Source organism: Peromyscus californicus, unplaced genomic scaffold (genome assembly GCF_007827085.1).
Source record: "Peromyscus californicus insignis strain IS unplaced genomic scaffold, ASM782708v3 Scaffold_3__1_contigs__length_106647218, whole genome shotgun sequence".
NCBI lineage: Eukaryota > Metazoa > Chordata > Mammalia > Rodentia > Cricetidae > Peromyscus > Peromyscus californicus.
The window spans coordinates 7054501-7075270 of NW_026294551.1; the positions used below are offsets into that span (position 1 = coordinate 7054501).

At 49.2% G+C, this 20770-nt stretch overlaps 2 protein-coding genes across 3 annotated transcripts; one reads left to right on the forward strand and one right to left on the reverse strand.

Annotated features, from left to right (window-relative positions):
• Positions 1-3893: 3893 nt before the first annotated feature.
• Positions 3894-15715, reverse strand: Kctd2 (potassium channel tetramerization domain containing 2). The gene is made up of 6 exons (XM_052756351.1): positions 15277-15715; positions 13459-13567; positions 11608-11699; positions 8028-8123; positions 6108-6233; positions 3894-4901 (listed from the first exon to the last, which is right to left on the reverse strand). The coding sequence occupies exons 1-6, from the start codon at positions 15613-15615 to the stop codon at positions 4872-4874; spliced, it is 792 nt and encodes a 263-aa protein (XP_052612311.1). The 5' UTR covers positions 15616-15715; the 3' UTR covers positions 3894-4871.
• An 82-nt stretch (positions 15716-15797) lies between these two features.
• On the forward strand, positions 15798-20396 carry Atp5pd (ATP synthase peripheral stalk subunit d). 2 transcript variants are annotated; one of them, XM_052756353.1, is made up of 6 exons: positions 15798-15925; positions 17431-17561; positions 18052-18148; positions 18804-18875; positions 20002-20064; positions 20194-20396. In XM_052756353.1, the coding sequence occupies exons 2-6, from the start codon at positions 17440-17442 to the stop codon at positions 20323-20325; spliced, it is 486 nt and encodes a 161-aa protein (XP_052612313.1). In that variant the 5' UTR covers positions 15798-15925; positions 17431-17439; the 3' UTR covers positions 20326-20396. The 2 variants fall into 2 exon arrangements, with proteins under 2 accessions (XP_052612313.1, XP_052612315.1); XM_052756355.1 differs by lacking the exon at positions 15798-15925 and adding an exon at positions 15941-16063.
• The last annotated feature ends 374 nt before the right edge of the window (positions 20397-20770 follow it).

Genomic DNA, 20770 nt, shown 5'->3' on the forward strand with positions numbered 1-20770 from the left:
GCAGACCTGATGATCTTAATACATTGCTGGATTCCACAGATGGTAGTCAAGAAACAGCTCATGTACATGTAACTGCACACCCATAAAATACATGAAATGTCAAGAAAAAAAGAGATTTAAAATGGAATTTGATGTGAGAATGTTGATTGGATTTTGGCTTAAAAAAGAAAAGCAGCATCTATGGGTCTGGAGAGATGGTTCAGTCAGTAGTTAAGAACACTGGCTGCTCTTCCAGATGATCTGGGTTCCATTTCTAGCACCCATATGGCAGCTCACAACTGTCTGTAACTCCAGTCCCAAGGAATCTGATGCCCTTCTCCAACTTCTGTGGGCCCCAGACACACATGTGACATACATTCAGTCAAAACACTCATGCACATAAAAATAAAATACATTAAAAGCACCTAAATGTTTGGACAATTTGGGAAATTTGAGTAACAACTAGATATTTAGGTCATGTTGTGAATTTGTTTCTTCAGACAGGGTTTGATGTATCCCAGGCTGGTCTCTAACTTCCTATGTAACTGAGAGTGAACTTGAACTACCAATCCTTCTGCCTCTGTTTCCCAAGAGCTGGGATGGTAGGCTTGTGCTACTGAGCTCAGTTTTGCATTGGGAAACCCAGGGCTTCCTGCACAACAGGCAAGCAGTCTAACTGAGCTGCATCCCCAGACCCACATACTGTGGGATTTTTGTTTTTATGGCTGTGATACTGCTACTGCATTTGTGGAGAAGAACAGTTTTATTCTTTTTTGTTTTGTTTTGTTTTTGAGATGGTTTCTCTGTGTAGTTTTGGTGCCTGTCCTGGATCTCGCTCCGTAGACTAGGCTGGCCTCAAACTCACAGATTCTCTGCCTCCCAAGTATTGGGATTAAAGGCGTGTGACACCACTGTCCAGCGAATATTTTTAGTCTTAAAAAATGCTGGCTGAAATACTTAAGGTTGAAGTGAGACAAGGTCTACAATTACTTTAGACAAAAATGCCCCAGTAATGTATGTATAAAACAAAGACAGATGTCAACAATGGTTGAGTTCCAATAGATGGTAGGCACATGTTCAGTATCTTTCAACCTTTTTTTTTTTTTTTTTTTTTTTTTTTTGGTTTTTCGAGACAGGGTTTCTCTGTGTAGCTTTGTGCCTTTTCCTGGAACTCACTTGGTAGCCCAGGCTGGCCTCGAACTCACAGAGATCCGCCTGGCTCTGCCTCCCAAGTGCTGGGATTAAAGGTGCGCGCCACCACCGCCCGGCTCTTTCAACCTTTTTATATGTATGTACATTTGGTATGTGTGTGTGTGTTTTGTGTGTGTGTGTGTGTGTGTGTGTGTGTGTATGTGCACATACACACGTGTGCGGGTGCCCAGAGGTCAGAAGAGGGTGTTGGACGCCAGGGAGTTGTAAGCCTCCAGCCTAGGTGCTGGGAAGTGAGTTCTTGTTTGCTTCCCATCACTGACAAACAGCAACATCTCGTGCTCTGATGTCAACAGCTCCTTTGGAAGCAGGTTGGTTCACCGTGGCAGTTGCAGCTTTCCTGAGCCCTGGGACGGCAGTGCCAGCCTTCCTCCCCAGCACCTCCTGACATGTTGCTGATCCGGCCTCTTCCCTCTGCTTGCATCCATCCCTGCAGCTGGGGCGCTCAGGCCCTTCCTCACTCCCACTAATTGCACTAACCAGCTGCCTCTGGGGTGACCCTGTGACACTGCCTATCTGTTCATTCATCTGTGTGGCTCATCTCTTCCCAGCTGCAGCCCCCACAGGCCTTTAGAGGTTCCCCTCACCCCAGGCCTGTGATCAACACCTGTCACGTGGTTCTCACCACCTGCCCATCACCCTTCCTCTGCCTGGTAGACATGGACACCTGCTCTCCTTTCTCTTCAGCAGCTCCTCGCTGTTCCTCCAGCTCTGGCCGCTGCTGTCAGCAATCTCGGGCCTTTCCATTCCAGTGTCAGGAAAGGGAGGGGGAAGGCCCAGCGTGCCTCCGGCAGTTTGAGCAGGCGGAATGAGCAGTGCACTAAGGAGCACTGAAGAGCAGGTACAGAAAGCCTGTCCCCTGAGACAGATGATCATGAAATGGCTACAGCAGCCGGGAGCTAGCAAATGCACACATGGTCCAAGACCCAGTGCTTGTTTCTTACCTTTATTGACAGGAAAGTCACATTTCAGACTGTGTTCAGACATATGAACAGTCACGAAGGTCAGCACTCAGCAGTGACTGGCATGGGTCTAGAGGCGTGGGACAAAGGCCATGCTGAAAAGTGGTATCCCTTTGTCCCTACTCCCTGGGCATCTTATCACTCCCTCCCACACCTTGCTGACAGCCAAGAAATGACTGTGGAGATGAAGTCACCTGAGAGGAGGCTGGTCCCATCACCACCAAGGAAAAGACCTGGGACAATGGGAAATGCAGGCAGACACTCCCATTTGGTGGTCCTGGCGAGCAGTGGCATGTGGGTCCCAGGTGTCCTGCTGACAGAGACCCTTTTATCTGCAGTGGTCAGGCACTCTGCAAGCAGTGACTCCTCTGCTGCCTAGAACACAGACTTAAAATAACCCCAGGCTACAGAGAGGGAGCCACCAGCACTTGCTCTCTAGGACAGGAGGGCCATTAATGCCTGCCTCAGGGCTTAGGCCTGATGCTCGCTAGGTGGTATTCTTGTACAGGACTAGCTGGGGCTCTCTGGAATGTTCAGTGAGGATAACACTCCCCATACTCCTTACTCCTTGCTGAATGTGGGGCTAGAGGCACCAAAGCCTGTCCAGAGTCCGGGTCTCACCAGACCACCTGGTGTGCCTGAGAAGAGCTGAGGACAGGGGGCTTCTCAGGGCGAGTGAGCAGAGGCTCCAAATGAAGAGCTTCTTCTCCCAACTTGACACCACTTGCTGACTTGGTCAAAAGTCCCTTTTCTAAGTTCCAGCTCTCTGGGCAGATCACCCACCCTCTAGTTTTCCCTGAATACACACATCTTTTTTTTTTGAGAGAGACAACAGTGGATGCCTGGGACCCTCTGGAAGGGAGACCACTTCTGACGGCAGGCCATCTAACATGGTACAGCTGTCCAACAGTAGCACAGCCAGCTCGGCTGGGGTGCCAACACTAGTCGACATGCAGGGGCCTTGGACAGGCGCACCTCGATGCAATGCTTGCTGCAGAGGTGAAGGGAAGAGACTCTTAGGGAACAGTGAGGCCCTCTGGGCAGTCAGCCACATGATGAGACAGCTGGCACAGAATGCTGCTGTTCTACAAGTCTCCACCTTCCAGCCCTTGGTAAGTAGCTGTGCTATAGGATGTAGAGATTTTTTTTTTTTTGAGATAGGGTCTCACTATGGAGCCCTGGCCGTCCTGGAACTCACTCTGTAGACCAGGCTGTCTTTGAACTTACAGAGATCCACCTGCCCCTGCCTCCCAGATGCTCGGATGAAAGGTGTGCGCCGCCACACCCAATGAAAGCAGAGAATCTTGGTGTTGAAAGCACCCACGGGTGCTGGGCCTGGGTCAATCTGAGGGAGCATTCCCTGTTTTGTACCACATGTCACAGTTTAATTGTCTAGGAAAAACAAAGGAGACCCTGGTCCCATCTTCCATGAACAAACACTTAGATTCCAAAGTTCAGACAAGCAGGACGACGTCAGCTCTAGGCTGTCGGCTCCAAGAGGCTTTGCAGCACCCCATCGCACAAGCACTGAATCCTTGCCTGCCAACATTGCATGCCCAGGTGAAAGTGTGTGTGTGGGGTGGGGGTGGTATCAGAAATGCAGGGAGTTCACAGACTGCCACCATGCATGTGAACACACACACACACACACACACACACACACACACACACACACACACACAGCTGGGGATGATTCTGCAGGGCTGCTTTGCCACAGTTGGAAATCAAGGAGAGACACAAGTATCACCGATCAGTCAGTGCATGTTGAATAGACAATCACAAAAACACCACCACTTTTAGCTATGACAACATGACACATTTGGCAGCTTCCACAGAAACAGCCTTCCTCACCCCAAGCCATACAGAGGGTCCACAAAGTCCTTTCTCTTTGGTCCAGTTCAAGAAGCTGGGGGAGGAAGACGGGGCCAACCAGGTCAGAATGCAGAGGCAGTTACAGCGCCCGCTTAGTACCATCGTCTGTCCAGCGCTGCTTAGGATGCTGCAGCCTCTAAGCTCCTGCTCGAGGCTAGGCCACACGGGCCCCACTGTGGGACAGACACCAGGTGAAGCTACTCGTGGGGACAGGCCAGTGCTCAGAACCAGGAATAGCAACCAGTCCCCTCCAAGCACAGCACAGGACACCTCATCCTCCTGCCTCTGGGGCTCTGTTCATAGGATTGTGGGTCCTCTGGCAACTCCATTCTGTACCCAAAACCTCGACTCAACACGCTAAGGCTGGAATCCCCTGCATCCCACCAACTTCAAAGAATGCCTCGGTCAGGGAAGAATGGTCATGGCAGCTGCCGCATCCATCATGGCACACGCAGGCTTAGATCAGGGCACAGCTCAGGACAAGCCTCCTTCCTCTGTTCTAGCTTCCTTGGACTGTTCTCAGGGAGCTAGGCCCTCCTCCTTTCCCCGCAGCTCCCCACAAGGCTCCAGCCAGGGACCCATCCTAGATGCTGTTGTGAAGGTCTGTCCTAACACTGGCTAGAAAACAAAAGCAGGTTTCTGGAAAGGGGCCGTGCAGCCAGAGGCCAACTGTCGTCTCCGTCCGAGGCGGGTGGGGCTCCTCTGGTCTCAGCGGACACCACTTCTCGGGGACCAGGCGCAGCTTTGCTCTGCAGTAGCTCAGTTACTGTACAGGTGCAGGATTCTCTTCTCAGCTGCTTGGTCGATCGCTCTCTTGCCTTCAGGGTTCTGGAACTTCAGATTCTCCGTTTACATCCGAGAGCCTCTCTCCTGAAGAATCTAAAAGTGGAAGATGGTGGAAGACAGTCAGCTGAGCAACTGCTGAGGGAAAGAGAGCTGCGGGATGGGCTGAGGCTCAGAGTAAAGCATGTGCTCACCCTGGGAAAGGCTGGGTCTCCAGCACCAGCTTGGGGTGTGGGCACTGAGACGCAGGACACAGCTGAAGACAGTGAAGTAGGCTAGATTCATAATAACGATTTTAAAAAGATTTTTAAAACCTGCAGCTGCTTCCTCTGGCCCTGTGGGCAGCTCACAATCTGTTGTCAGCCCATGTAGCAAGGCAGGCAGGCTCGGAGCCTCAACCTCATTGGGTGCCTGAGTGCAAAGAGCTTTCTTGCCAAGTACAGGGAGGTTGCTGTGGAGCAGAAGGTTCTGTGCTGGTGGATCAAAGTTTTCTAAGTTAAAGAAAGCAGTTAAAAGCCGGGCGGTGGTGGCGCACGCCTTTAATCCCAGCACTCGGGAGGCAGAGCCAGGCGGATCTCTGTGAGTTCGAGGCCAGCCTGGGCTACCAAGTGAGTTCCAGGAGAGGCGCAAAGCTACACAGAGAAACCCTGTCTCGAAAAACCAAAAAAAAAAAAAAAAAAAAAAAAAAAAAAAAAAAAAAAGAAAGCAGTTAAAGTCACCACACACTCAGGCTCTTCAGAAGTGTGAGTGTGTGTTTGTAGGGCACAGTGGGGAAGGAGAAGGAAATCATGGGCTGTCGAGGAGCCAGGCAGACACTGCCTGACTGCATCCAGCAACACTGAGAAGTGCCATCAGTGCAAAACCCCTTCTTCACCATCCTGACAGGATGCAAAAACTACCCTCATCTAGGCACAGCTCCCATGACTGACTTACGAATCCCGACTGACTGCTTTTATATGTGTGTGTGTGTGGTATAAGTGTGTGTGTGTGTTGGTGGGTGTGCATGCTTGTGTGGCAGTCAAGGTCCAAGCTGGGCATGTTCCTTTATCACTCTCCACCTCATTTTGTTTTCTTTTTGGAGACAAGGTCTTGCACTGAAGCCAGAGCTCACCAATTTGACTCTGCTCGCCATCTCCCAAGGCCCTACAATGCCTGGTTTAAATCCAGCAGATTTAAATCCAGCAGGTTTAAATCTCCGTAGAGGGAGAAGGAGGGAAAGGAACCCAGTGGCAGCCTGGGCAAAGCTGGAGAGAGGCTGGGCACAAAGGAGGCAGAGAACAGCCTGGGGAAGCCATGTCTTACCTTGGCCTTTTCGCTTGGCTCTATGACGATGCCGTTGGTAGAATTATTTAGTTCTCTGGAGACAACACAGAGGAATTCTGCCTGGTCTTCATTTCCATAGTTATAGGAGGAGCCAATGCTGATCAGCTGGCAAAACAGGAGGGTGGTGACTGTACACCTATATACACAGGGGCTTAAAACACTCAAGTCCTGGGCCAGGCACTTGGTGGGATACACCTTTAATCCCAGCACTCAGGATGCAGAGCTAAGCAGACCTCTTTAAGTATGAGGCTAGTCTGATCTTCACAGTTTCAAGGAAGCCAGGGCTATTTAGTGAGACCCTGTCTCAAAAAAACCAAAACCAAAACCAAAACCAATCAAACCAAAAAGCACCCTAGTACCACACAAGTCACACCAACTGAACTGTGTAGTTTTATCCTCAAAGGGTAACAGTTCTTGGGGACAGCCAAGGTCCTGTAAGTGGATCCCGATCTAGGTATCACCACCATGGAGTTCCATCCTGTCCCCTTACCCAAGCACCTGACACTATCCGAAAGGCATCAGAAGCATCAACATGGTCACTCCGTATCAACAGGAGGTAAGATGAGTGTTTCTGCAGGCGGCACTCCTTTAAGCCCTGCCTGCTCCCACTGGCTCTTTCTCCAGACCAGAGACCAGAACCCAGAACCCAGAAAGACCTGGAAGTACCAAGCAAACCACTCTGCAGCCATCAAAAGCTGCATGCCATGGTACTTTAACCCTTTGGGAGAAACAAATTCAGCATTTAACTCTAAATTGGAAATCTGCACATAGAGAAGCTTGGCAAAGAGCGAGTGTGGTCTCACAAGCACAGCCTGAAGTTGGGGCACTGCTGCTGCAAGACTGGGCGCCCCCATGTCCAACTTCCTCATCCACACCTTGGCGGCAATAAGAACAGACCTCATCCTCCTTCAAGACATTAGAAAATTCCATGTGAGGACTAGAGTGCAGCTCATTGGGAGGGCACTCGCCTAGACTGTGTGAGGCCATGGGTTCAAGCGCCAGGGCCGTGATAACACTAATAAGTAACATTTAAAATTAACCATTACTTTCACAAAGAATATTCACATATTGTTTTAAATAACCTCTGCTTAAGATTACCTATCAGGAAAGAGTTGGGACAATAAACCCTGCAGTGTTTGGCCACCCACAGCTGACTGGGCACTAGGGACCCATGTGACGGGGCCGGTTCTGCAGCGCAGAAAGAGGCATCTCTGCCTCTAGCTATAACTAGCAGTGCTCACACAAGCTGTAGCTTGTGCTCTGTAAATGAGCCTCTGGTGACAGTGCAGCTGGCCTGAGACCCCACATAGACAGTCTTCTCCACACAAACTCTCACCCCCTGGTGCAAGCTCAGCTTCCTGGAGAGCCGAGGCAACAGAAAATGAACTAGGCTGCCATCTAATGGAAGAAAACGGTAAAATCCAGATCCTCGTGGGCTTTGTTTTCATAACCTCAATTCTAAGCACAAAGCCAAAAGACATGAAGGGAGAGAATGTTGGGAAATGACTGTGACACACGTCTGTGTCTGGTCCCTTCTAGCACACCTGAGACCCACACATCCAGAACTCTAAGTTCCTGCTGAAGGCAGCCTTCTTCAGGGCTCATAGACTGATGTCAGCAGAGCACTTCTGAAGGAATGTTCGAGGTAACAAAAAGCTCCATGACCCCGGGCACTGTCAAGTTCAAACTCTGGATGTGAAACCAAGAAATGTGGTCCTCCTCCCAACCCTTCCCAACCATCACATGCCGTTGAGCAAGTAATGCACACCAAGGAGCTCTTTCCCAATTTTGAAATGGGGTTGCACCTGCCTCACCCACTCCCACTTCCAGGGCTACTGACTGGCTGGTTGTGGCTCCCTGGGAGGAGGTGCTGGGGTCGTGGCTCTTTGAGAAATATACCTGTTCGAATTTCCAGCCGTCAGACATGGTGGAGACCATCTGAGTGAGCTCTTCCTCTTGACACTGCAGGACCCTGTACACATGCTTCACGGGGCCCTGCAACAAGAGGCAGACGAGGATAGCAACACAGGGGCCCCACCAGGACCCCACCACCCGCAGTTGCCTTGGGGGTTCTGGGACCACCCAGTACCTCTCTCTCCAAACAGCACTGTGGGTTCAATGAGAACCATCAGCTATAAGAACAGAAAGCAAGCCCAAGGGCATGAATCGATGTGGACAATGACCCTGAACTTCAGAGGACAGTTTGTGTGAGCAGCTGTGTCGTCACACTTAGAGCGACCACTCCCCAGGCACTGAGCAGGAGTCAGGTTGTTTTTAAGTGGTTTATATGTGATTTGATGCTAAGATACATACCATATTGTGATGGTCTAGACTGGATAGAAATGATTATGGGAATGACCTTTTTGAAATAAAAAATTTTTTATTTATGTGTATGAACGTGTATGCCATTTGTTTCTGGATGCCCATGGAAGCCAAAGGAAGATGTGGAATCCCTTGGAGCTGAAGTTACAGGTGGTTGTGAGTCACCCAACACAGGTGCTGGGAACTGAACTCCAGTCCTCTGCCAGACCAGCATGCACTCTTAGCCATCTGTTCAGGCTCACTCTTTTTCCTTTTGGAGAAAGGGTCTCATTATTTAGTCCTGGCTGTCCTGGAATTCATTACGTATAGCAGACTGGTCCTGAACTCAGATCCATCTTCCTTTGCCTCCCCAGTGCTGGGATAATGGCATGTGCCACCACGCCTTGCAAGTTTGTCCTAGATGTCCTGGAATTCACTATTTATTCCAACCTGGTCTCAAAGTCCTGATTTTACCCCTGGCTCAGTTTCCCATGTGTTGGGATTATGGTCTGCCACCTGGCAATGGGAAATTGCATATTAACCTATTATCGTATCAAGAAGAAAACACATATTGTACAAATACTCATTAGCTTCCCCCTTGCTGACTTGACCAGGAAGCCGTCGGTGTTTAACAGTGCATTCCTGTTACAGAGGTGTGGGATTATAGAAAACAAAACAAAAAACATTTATTTGTTGCCTGCACTCCTGGCGAGCTTCCCAGCCCCTTAGGATTCCCTGAGTAGCTGTGGTGGGCGTGGACACATTTGTAATCCTAGCACTCAGGTTAAAGCAGGAGGACTGAGCTCAGGCCAGCTGGGACCGCACAAAGAGGCTGTGTGTCAACACACCGAGAAACAAAAAAGGGGGTTTTGGGGCTGGGGATGTGGCTCAGCAGCAGAGTCACCGTCTAGTATTTGTGAGCTCCTGGGATCCATGCCAGGCACCTTAAAAGATAAAACAATAAGGCTGGCGGTGCTGATGCAAACCTTTAATCCCAGCACTCAGGAGGCAGAGGCAGGGGGACCTCTGAGTTCGAGGCCAGCCTGGTCTACAGAGTGAGTTCCAGGATAGCCAGAGATACACAGAGAAACCCCGTCTTGAAAAACAAAAACAAAAACAAAACAAAACAAAGACACAATGACAATAAACTAAAGAACAATCACTATACAGTTCTAAGAGGGAACATTTTTTGAAAATACAGACAAATCCCCTGACAATTCCCTTTGGTTCTTTCCATATGTTCACCCACACATTTTAAAAACAATCAGGTTTATATTACAAAATTCAGAGCATCCCAAAAGATCTGTGATATTGGCCAGAGTAGCCAAAGTCCCTACTATCTAAGCTGCCATTAACCCCCTTTTTTCTCTTTAAGAGTCAACCCACCAGTGCTCCAAAAAGAACCAAGACTAATCACACACACACACACACACACACACACACACACACACACACACACACATACGGAACAGAAAAGTACTTAAAACTTGTCAGCCACTAAAAGAGACAAGAGGCTACAGCAAAAGGGGGCTTAGGGCCTCCACATCTTAGGTTCTGCCTGAATGCCTGCCATGCACAACAGACAGTGCACACATTCAAGGAGGTATATCTGGAAATCTATGAGGACACAGGAAGACGGAGTCTTTGACTATCAACCCATCTCTCAGAGTCACTACAAAAAAAGGACAGAAGAAAGATCAGTCAACATCAAAAGGTCTTGACATTCCTGGAACAAAAAGGCTACCAACAGGGTATGAGTCCTCAAGCCTTCAGAATCTGGAGGACTAATTAAGTTAATTGCTGCCATCAAAAAGAAATCTTGGGATGCTCTCAGGGAATCAACTAATGGCAAAGAATGCAGAACATGATTTGGATGGTTTCAGATTATGCAATTCAGGGTACCATCAAAATTTCTACTAAGCAATCAAGTTTATTTTAGAATGTGGGAAACCGGGGATAAAGCTAGACTTCTGAAACATCTATTTATTAAATATCTACAAAGCAAAAGATGGAAATGTAGGATGGCAGAGACTAGAGAACACAGTTTGATGTCTACCAAGTATAAATCTACCAGTAAACATCAACAAGAAGTCTTCTAAGCATAGGCCAGAAGTCTATCTTTGTAAATGCCTGGGGAAAAGTGGTTCAGCAACCCTGGTGGGCTTTTCTTTAGTAGTGACAGCCAAGGCTGTGACAGAGTAAGGAAAAAAGAGCCACCGCTGGAATAAGGTTGTAGAAGAAGCAGCAGCATGCCATTCAGACAGGTGGCCACGGAGGAGCACAGCCTGCCTGGACCTGCGAATCTGGAGCCGCTGTTTCCTACACACAGAAAGGGAGAGTCCACAGGACCTTCTCCTGTTACGGAATCGCGAGGGCTTCACACACTACAGAAGCTGCTCACCCACGTGATGAATGACATGGGAAGCAGGCTACGTCTGCCCTACCATCTGCCCTCCCCCAACAGGAGGCATTTCTGTTATGACATCTACTGAGTTAATATAAAAATCCAGATACTGTGATAAGAAGAGGCTGGATATCATCTTTTTTTTTTTTTTTTTGGTTTTTCGAGACAGGGTTTCTCTGTGTAGATTTGCGCCTTTCCTGGAACTCACTTGGTAGTCCAGGCTGGCCTCGAACTCACAGAGATCCGCCTGGCTCTGCCTCCCGAGTGCTGGGATTAAAGGCGTGCGCCACCACCGCCCGGCTTGGATATCATCTTCTTAGTAGCACGATTCACACATGTTTTTCAAGTGGCTTGCAGAACCTGATGTGAGGTGATCAGAGCTTAAAGGTGGTCCTAGTACAGAAGAGGAGCACGTGAGACTATGGGTTTTCATACTGTGGGAGGCAGATACTCCATCAGCAAAGACAGGCTTTGCTGGGCCAGGAATTCCAGTACTAGGGAAGCTGAGGCAGGAGAGTGCGAGACCAGGCTGGCTACAACCTGGAGAACAGGCGCTGGATGTAGAGTGGCTTGAGGTTTTCCCACCAGTACATGGTGAGCAGTAACACTCTATCCTAAGGGGTGGGGCTGTTCTGTGTTCTGTTATTTCTCCTCAGCGTCCTCACTCTGAGCCATTTTGGCCCTCCAGCTCTGAGGAGAAAGGCACCCTTTTCACATCACACAGAGAGAGAGACCACTGGAGAGGTTTGCCCTTAGCAGTTCCAGACACCTTACTTGTGAAGTTCTGTTCTCATTGTCTCGTATCCTTTCCTTAACCAGCCGCACGAGAGATGCGATATTGTAAAACTCTGCTTCCTCCAGCACACCTAGAACAAGGACCAGACCGAAGTCAGAGATGTGTGAGCTCACCACGAAAACAGCGCTTGCAAAGAACTGCCCGTGGCAGTGGCGGTGACGTACACCTTTAATCCCACCACTAAGGAGGCAGAGGCAGGCAGATCTGTGAGTTCAAGGCCAGCCTGGTCTACAAAGGGAGTTCCAGGACAGCCAGGACTACACAGAGAAACCCTGTCTCAAACAACAACAACAACAAAAACAAAAAAGAAAGAAAAGAAAAAGAAAAAAAAAAGAACTGCATTTTTCAAACAGAAATCCCATCTCCCTTTCATCCTAAGAAATTTAACTCTGCCATATAGGGCATGCCCATAACCTTTCCCACACTAAAGCAAATAAAACACAGGGGTTTTCTTGCTTCCCGTCTTATCCGCCCTGCTTCCTCTTGGCACCTGTGTGTTAGCTATCCACATGTCCCCGAGTTCTTGGAACCTGCCACAGTGGATAACTCCTGACCTTGCAGTATTTACCTGTTCTCCCTAGAAAGGGCTGGTGGACAGGTGCAGGTATATAAACTTAAGAGTTTAATAGGGTAATTATTAGCTGAACAAAATTAAAAGGCCATCAGGGGTGGTCAGTGGCAGAATGCTTGCCTAGCAAAGTTTGATCCCCAGCTGACAAAAAAAGGCGTGTGTGTGTTTGTGTGTGGGGGGGGACAGCAATCATGACTTCTCTCACGGTAAACAAAATCAAAGATCTTGGAACAATTATGGGATGTATGATCCTGCCCTAGGGAAAAAATGTTCTAATGAACATTATCACAACAATGGACAAACTGGAAAGAAGATGCAGATAAATGATCAATATTAAATTTCCTTATACGTTTCCTATTACTCAAGTATGAATCCGAAATGATTTTTTTTTTTTTTGGTTTTTTGAGACAGGGTTTCTGTGTAGCCTGGCTGTCCTGGGACTCACTCTTGTAGACCAGGCTGGCCTCAAACTCAGATCTACCTGCCTCTGCCTCCTGAGTGCTGGGATTAAAGGCGTGGGACACTACCTACCGGCTTGAATTTTTTTTTTAAAGGCTTCAGAGAGAAAGAGAATGAGCAAGAATTCACAATTCCTCTCTTTACTGGCCATCCTCATTAATGAAGTGGCTTGCCATTATAAGCTTTCCTATCCAGAGGTTTTAGATCAGGGGTCTGGGATTTAGGAAAGGGCCCCAAATTTCCACTGAATGCCTCCAGAGACCAGGTAGGCCTTTTACATGGAGGACTAGACCCACTTACAATCCAGATGCCCTACAAAGCCCATCGACAAGGCAGCCAGAGACACAGCTGACAATGAGCTGCAGAGTGAATTAGGTCAGAACAGCTTCACAGGGAAGCATGAGACCAGAGTCTTAAAGAAATGAGGTCAGACCTTTATTAATATTATTTTTGCAAATCCAAAGGAAAATGGGGAAATAAAAATAACTGAATGCCAGAGATGTGGTGCTTCAGGCTACGGACATTCACTGCCAGCAAATAAAATCAGTTCTGCAGGTTCAAAAGCCCGAAGTAATCTGCAAAGCAAAGCAACCCAGCTTCCACTACGGCAGCTGAACGGAGCCCAGGGCAGCTCCTTCAAGGCTCTCAGGACAAGCCCCGGGAGCTGGAGGCTTCCTGCTTACTTCTCGGATGGAGTGTTACATCTGCACAAGTTCAGTGAGGACCCCAAACAAACTCAAGCCTGCGAGGCAGCTCTGGTGGCCTGGAAGTTCGAAACCACTCAGTGAGGTGTCCTTACCTTCTTCTGCCAACTCCTTGGTAATGATGAGCTTTCCATGTCGGAGGTAGTTTAGGATAGGACCAAAGTAGGTGGGGTCTCGGTCAATCAGATATGCTCCAGTCTCGTCCTGTCGACCAAACATAACCTTTCAGGAATATTTTCTAAATTATATTTCCCCCAATCTGTCAGTGTACTCAGGCAACAGATTCACTCTATGCTAAAAAAACAGATGTCAGGTGTGGTGGTACATCCTTTAATCCCAGCTTTTTTTTGTTTGTTTGTTTAAGTGAGGCCTGTTTTGCTACACAGTTTGCTTATCTTCCCCCCTCCCCCGCCAAGACAGGGTTTCTCTGTGTAGTTTTGGTGCCTGTCCTGGATCTTGCTCTGTAGACCAGGCTGGCCTCGAACTCACAGAGATCCGCCTGGCTCTGCCTCCTGAGTGCTGGGACTAAAGGTGTGCCCCACCACCCGGCCCAGTTTGCTTATCTTAAACTATTGGCCAGAAGGCTGGATTTAAGATAATTTCAGGTCAGATGTCATAGATGCACAGTCATCCCCATTGCTAGGCCTTTATTTACTGGGTAACATTCTTCTGGAGGATACCAGGAGATGAAGGAAATACCATAGCTCTGTGTTGAACATTTTGATTCTTCATTGCCCCTGGACTACATTCCTAATTCTAAGAAAACCTCCGTTCTATTGGCAACTCTCCTGAGCCCAAGGCCAACATCAGTGGGAGTCCACACTGCCAGCTGTAATCTTACACACCCTAGCTCTGTGCCCAGAGGAAGTGTGGTACTGCCAGGACTTGGCTCTGGGCAGCTTTAATTCTACTCATCTTTACAGTAAAAGAAACAAGAAACTGGCTTTGTGGCCAGAAGGAAGATTTAGGGTATATAAAAATAACTCCCTATAAACAGGAGTTCTAGAATCTCTTTAGTCAGGATGGGTTAGGTTCCCATCAATTTGGTATCAGAGGAGAACAGATGAAATTGCTAAGTGTTTATGCAAGTCTAACTGTTAACCACAGGAGTGCTTTATGGCATGGAAGGCGATGTAAGCTACAGCCAATGCATCTGAGAATCAAAGATGAACCTACAAAAGTTACAGTTCAAATTGGAAACGAATGACACGTCTTGCCACCCCTCAACCCTTTGGTCAGCGGTCCTCCACCTTGTCTAACGGTATTTATTTCTCAGTCTACATATTTGCTGAGTCCTAACTGGTCAGCCTAGATTTGCATGGGCAAATGCAATCATCTTCCCAAGGAATGCATTTACTTCCAAAAATGTACCGAAACGGCGATTGTTACCCCATACAAGTTCTGGGACCAGGATTTTAGGGAAGCCGTGCAACACCACCAAGAGCACCTCCAGCAGCCTTCAGCGGTGGAAGCTATCTATCGTTAAACCCCAAGTTTACTAAAGTGACAAAGATGTGGTCGTTCACCCTGACCCAGTTCTGAATGCACCTGGCACCGGCTGTACCGGAGCCAGGGAAAAACTCATGCAGATCTAAGAAGGTGGGATCCTCGGGGGGGGGGGGCAGAGAATGTCAGAAGAGTACACAGGGGGGTCCCGTGGGTGCAGGCGGACAGCTCCTGGAAGGAGCAGCTGAGAAAAGGGCGGGGTGCGGAGGGAAGCCGGAGTGTGCCTAAAGATGGGGAGGAATGGGGAGGGGAGATCCTTCCGAGGCCGCAGGTGCTAACCCGGGGGGCGAAAGTGGACTGAAGTCCGGGTTTGCAGGGCCTGCTGGAGGAAAAAGCGTCCCAGAGATCGGAACGCTAGCCTAGAAGGGGTCCCACAGCCCGGGGGCGCGCCCGAGGGCGGGGCGCACCTTGTCCGAGTCCAGCTCCGGGTCCTCCTGGCAGCACAGGCGGCAGAGGAAGGACTTGGGCTCCCGGCCTAGGGTCTGTCTGGTGGTCACGAAGTAGGTGCCGCCCACGTTGAGCCGGACCCAGCGGGCCGCCCCGCCGCCCCCCGCCCGCTCCGGAGGTCCGGGCCCCGGTTCCAATGGCTGCGCGACGGCGGCGGGCTGGCGGCCGTGTCCGCGGGGCGTGGGGCCGGCCGGCCGAGGGCTGGGGGGTCCGCGGCCCGAGCTGCCCCCGTCGCCCACCGCACTCCCGCCACCCCCTCCCAGCCCCGCCATCGCCGGGTCCAGCTGCAGTTCCGCCATCTTGGGCCGCCGCTGCCCGCCCGCCACCGGGCCGGCCCATTCCTCGGCAGGGAGAGCCGGGCCGGCCCATCGGCGGGGGTGGGGCAGGGGGTGAGGGACGGGAGCGCCCCCAACCAACAGAGACTCCGACTGCGCAGGCGCTGTGCCCGCCTTTGAGGGCGGGACTTCCTGAGGCAGGCTCTATGTTCATTGGTTGACATGTAAAACAAGGCCCGTCCATTGCGCTTTCGGATTAGCCGAAGGGAGAACTTCCGGCGACCCACTTCCGTTCTTTACTGCTGGAGACAGCGGTCCGCCGGGGTCGGTGAAGGTGAGTGGGGTTCGAGGTACTGAGTCCAGCCTCCACGGGCTCTTCTGCATTAGATGCTCTAGACCTCGCTTTGACGCTCGTTCCACCTCCGCGGAGGACGTCGTGCCTTCAAGCTGCCCCGCTGGCCGAGCTCCCGAGGTCACTGCTTCGCCCTGCTCACCTTCGCCGCGGGTCGAAGGCTGGGGCCTGGCTATGGTTTGGCCAATCACCATTGATTCAGATGTTGCCACAAACCGTGTCTCACACTGTGGCGAACTCAGGAGTGCAGTGTATGGGTCGGGGAACCATCACGTAGCCGTAGTGATAGCTTTCTCAGGGGACAGCACACCTCGTAGGTTGCAGCGCTGCGTCCTCCCCTCCTTATGGAGGTTGTAGGAGTCCAGTGTGGGTAATACTGAGGTGTCTCAGGTTCGTCTACCGGTTGGTTGAATAACCACTGGTCATTTCTTATTCTCATGACCTGTTCCAGGCGCTAGAGATTAACCAGACAACACAACGTCTGTGACTCCTGCGTTCCCCTCGTGCCTAGGAAAGTGCATTTTTGGCATCTTTATTCACCTGACAGTTCCCTTAGCCTCTCCCCTCCTAGAGACGTAAGCTGTTCTAGAAGGGAGGGAAGGAAGGAAGAGGGCACTGGCATTTGACAACTTTGATCTTTAGGAAGGTATCCTCCACGTCGCCTGGAATCCACTCAGCTTGTACAAACGGTTTCCACTTTACAAACCTGATCGTAGTGATTTCCTGTATTTTGTCTTGTTTTGGTTTAAAGACAGCTGCAGTCACTTTCTTCTCTCGCTGTCGTGTGTGTAAAAATGCCTCTGAAAATGCAAGGCATGTGTGCTGTGGACAATATGACGCGACTATGAAGGTTCCAGTGTAGGGCAGGGGTTGAGAGTCCCCAGAAGTCTGTATGAAACTAGGGCAAATTGATGCCTAAAGTTTCACTTGGTATTTTTAACAGCTCTTTCTCCCAATTTGCAGATGAGGAAATTTTGTCTTCTCTTTTTGAAGCTTTGTCAAATTTTCTCTGTCAAATTTCTGTATGGTGGGAAATCAGTGGATAAGGCACAATTGTTATTTATTTAACTTTTGTATAGTGTATGAATGTCCTTTAGCAATGTTTGCAAAGACACATGTAGAACAGAAAGTAGAATTGGGTTTCTAATAATAAAGGGTCGGGCTAGAGGAAGGGTTGAAGCAGGCTATCATGTGTCCCAGGGTGGCCTTGAACTCACTGTGTAACCAGAGATGACCCTGAACTTTCATCCTCCTGCCTCCCATGTCAGCTTATGTGGTGCTGGAGCTGGAACCCAGGGCTTTGCCCATACTGGACAAGCATTCTAACAACTGGGCCACAAGTCCTAATTCCTTTAGCTGTTGACTAGACCACCAAATGCTTAAACCGTGCTGAGCTGTCTCTAGAAAGATTTGTATTTCTCTGAAATGCTCTCCTTCAGGGGTTCTCTCCAAAGGCATTGTTTAATCTGACCTGCTTTGTTTTTTAGGATCCCAAGATGGCTGCGCGTAAATTTGCTCTAAAAACCATTGATTGGGTAGCTTTTGTGGAGATTATACCCCGAAACCAAAAGACAATTGGAAACTCCCTAAAGTCCTGGAGTGAGACCCTCCATACCAGGTAAGTATGTTGTGAGAAAGAGCCGCCCCCCCCCCCCCCCCCCCCCCCCCCCCCGCTACTTGTCCCTGCACCTAGAAGCAATGTTTTGACATTTATTACATTTATTTAGTATGTATATCAGTGCACATCTGCCACTCTGTGTGCCATGGAGCACATGAGGCCAACAGAGGGAAGCTTGTGGGTGCTGGCTCTCTGCTTCCACCATGTGCGCCCCAGGGGTTGAACACATGTCCTCAGGTTTAGCAACAAGTGCCTTTACCCACTTAGCATCTTGCCAGCACTACACAGGCATTTCTAATAGTCTGACCAAGTAAAGAAATGGATGTGATTTGTAAATGTAAGCTTGCTTTTGGGGGGGGGGCATTTTTGTGGTGGTCCTTCAGAGAAATGTGTGCTGACATTCCAGTGTGATAAGGACTAGGGAGATTGTTGTGTGAGTAGTGTCTGTTGCTTGTGGAATAGTCCTGACTTTACTTTTCCATATGAGCAGGTTGGCTAATGTGTCTGAGAAACCACCAGCGATTGACTGGGCTTATTACAGGGCCAATGTGGCCAAGGCTGGCTTGGTGGATGAATTTGAAAAGAAGGTAAGCCTTCAGATAACTAAAGCTTTGATCTTGTTAAGGGATGGGAGGTGGGAAAGTGGGTGTGGCCAAAGGCCCTGCAGCAGTGGGCTTAGAACCTGTCTAGTCACAGTCCCGGGTTCAGCAGTCCAGGGTAACCTTGTTCCCAGGAGCTAGAGGGCTGCCAGGGCCAGCTCTTCTCCTAAGTTCCCCTTCAGATCCCTTACCTGCCTCCTTTTCATAAACTAACATGTTCTCCTTCTTTCACCTCCATGGCCCTTCTGTCTCCTTCTCTTCTTTTAAAAAAATTAATTTCATGTGTATGGAGTTTTTGCCTGCCTGTATTTCTATGTACATGGCTGGTGCCAGAAGCTTGATGAGGCTATCGGACCTCCTGGAATTAGAATTATAGACTGTTTTGAGCTGCTCTATGGGTGCTGAGGATTGAATCTGGTTCCTCTGGAAGAACAGCCAGTGCTGAGGGAAGGAGCACTGTGATAAAGAAGTGGGGAGGTTTCCTGAGCGATGAGTGACAGGGCTGGGGAGAGCTTCCAACTCTTCCTACCACAGTACCAGAGATTGGAAGGGATGGGATGTTATCATGTGGTCTGTAAGGAGTAGAGGCATTCAGTCCTTCGGGCTCTGGGTACGAGGGTGACTGCTTTGTTCTTGTTTCTAGTATAATGCCCTGAAGATTCCAGTGCCCGAGGATAAATACACAGCCCTGGTGGACAGTGAGGAAAAGGAGGATGTAAGTAGTGGGCACGTTGTTTGTTTGTTTTGTTTTTTTCCTCCAAAATTGTCTTGTTTTTTTTGTTTTGTTTTGTAAGGTCTCACTGTGTAGCCTTGGTTGGCCTCAAAGTCATGGTGATCCTCCTGCCTTAGCCTCCCAAGTACGGGGATTATAGGCATGCACCACTATGATCAGATCCTGAAGTTTTCTTTTCTTTTCTTTTTTTTTTTTAGATTTATTTATTTATTATGTATACAGAAGAGGGCGCCAGATCTCGTTACAGATGGTTGTGAGCCACCATGTGGTTGCTGGGAATTGAACTCAGGACCTCTGGAAGAGTAGTTGGTGCTCTTAACCTCTGAGCCATCTCTCCAGCCCTGAAGTTTTCTTAATGACTATTGTCATTAGTAGGAAGGGTAGTGACTTAAATTGAAGGGTAGAGTGTTGTGAGAACCAAGAGGATCGCTAATAAATGCAGGAGCATGAATGAATCTAAGATAATGCTGGTTAGAAGAAGCCAACGAGCCTGGGCCTGGAGGTGCACACCTTCATATGCAGCACTCTGAGGGCAGAGGCAGGTAGATCTCAGAGTTGGAGGCCAGCCAGAGCTACACAGTGAAGCCTTGTCTGTATAAATCTCTAGAAAATGCAGTTCATCTTTAGTGATGGATGGCTGAGAGGCTGCTCGGGGAGAGGTGGGGTGAGCTAATAGGAGAGTCACTGTTGTGAGTGTGACAACAGTGTGTCCAGTGACTACATCATCTGTTGGGAGTTCTGTAAACACATGCATCTCAGTGTCAGTTTTACACCCAGCAGATCTGTTAAAAACAGGACCTCAGTTTTAAAAAACAATCCATTCAGCATTCATATATCTATTTGTCTGAAAATACCTCAGGTCAACATTGGAACCTGGCCCTAGAGTCATGTGACTTGCTGAGACTATGCAGTGACCAATCCTAAGCTGCTTTCCTGCCTGGCTGCTTTGTGGGTATGGGGAAAGCTGTGGTTTGCCCCTCCCAAAGCACTCAGGCTAGGTCAGCGTGTTCTTCTTTAGATAGCAGTGGGAAGTGAACAGGCTGGAGCTGCTTGCGCCTTGGGGCAGGCTGTCACTTGGTTTCAGGACAGTTTCTCCTTTCTCTTAAAGATGAAGACCTGTGCTGCGTTTGTGTCTGAATCCCAGGCCAGGATCCAGCAATATGAGGCGCAGGTGAGGATGAGCCATGGCCTCTATGACATGTTGTCTCTGTCATCCTTGGCAGTGACCTCCTTGGATTCTTGTTTTGTTCTTGGTGGCCTTGCCTGTTTCCTGGGGCTAACTCATGTCTGCTCTTTCTAGCTGGAGAAAATAAAGAACATAGTCCCCTTTGATCAGATGACCATTGACGACTTGAATGAAATCTTCCCAGAAACCAAGCTGGACAAGAAGAAGTACCCGTACTGGCCTCATCAGCCCATCGAGAACCTGTGAAACAGGCCAGGAGGGAGCACCAGCCTTTCATTCTAAAACTCTGGACATTAAAATAAAACATTTACATAGCATGGGGTGTCGTCTTTCAGTGGGTGAACTCTTCTGAGGTGGCCCCACCAGAAGCATTTTATTCTGTGAAATGGTCATCTAAGGGACAGACTGTAGGGAACCAGTTACTGTGGCCTCAGGGCTGCTGAACCTTGAACAGCAGAGCCTGTGACCACACTATGGTGAGGACAGTCTCTGACCTCTACATGTGCATTCTGCTCTCTACATCACACACACACAAAATGGGAAAATGAAAAAGTTAAGGTGGTTGGAGGAGACAGCCCTGAAGTTAGGACCTGTGCCCAACACAATTGCTGACTTAACTGTCTTGGGATTCTACTGTTCTCACAAGCATCAGGATTGTAATGAGAATTAAAGAGATAGCCTGGGAAGTTTC

What these genes read in the sequence shown, in the direction of transcription:
- Atp5pd (XM_052756353.1), top strand. Translation starts at nt 17,440, where the DNA reads ATGGCTGCGCGTAAATTTGCTCTAAAAACCATTGATTGGGTAGCTTTT. An exon ending in ACAGTGAGGAAAAGGAGGAT is followed by an intron (nt 18,876 to 20,001) that starts GTAAGTAGTGGG and finishes TTTCTCTTAAAG; the next exon opens with ATGAAGACCTGTGCTGCGTT. An exon ending in TCCAGCAATATGAGGCGCAG is followed by an intron (nt 20,065 to 20,193) that starts GTGAGGATGAGC and finishes TGCTCTTTCTAG; the next exon opens with CTGGAGAAAATAAAGAACAT.
- Kctd2 (XM_052756351.1), bottom strand. Translation starts at nt 15,615, where the DNA reads ATGGCGGAACTGCAGCTGGACCCGGCGATGGCGGGGCTGGGAGGGGGT. An exon ending in CGGAGCTGGACTCGGACAAG is followed by an intron (nt 13,568 to 15,276) that starts GTGCGCCCCGCC and finishes TTTGGTCGACAG; the next exon opens with GACGAGACTGGAGCATATCT. An exon ending in ATGAGAACAGAACTTCACAA is followed by an intron (nt 8,124 to 11,607) that starts GTAAGGTGTCTG and finishes CTCTTGTTGCAG; the next exon opens with GGCCCCGTGAAGCATGTGTA.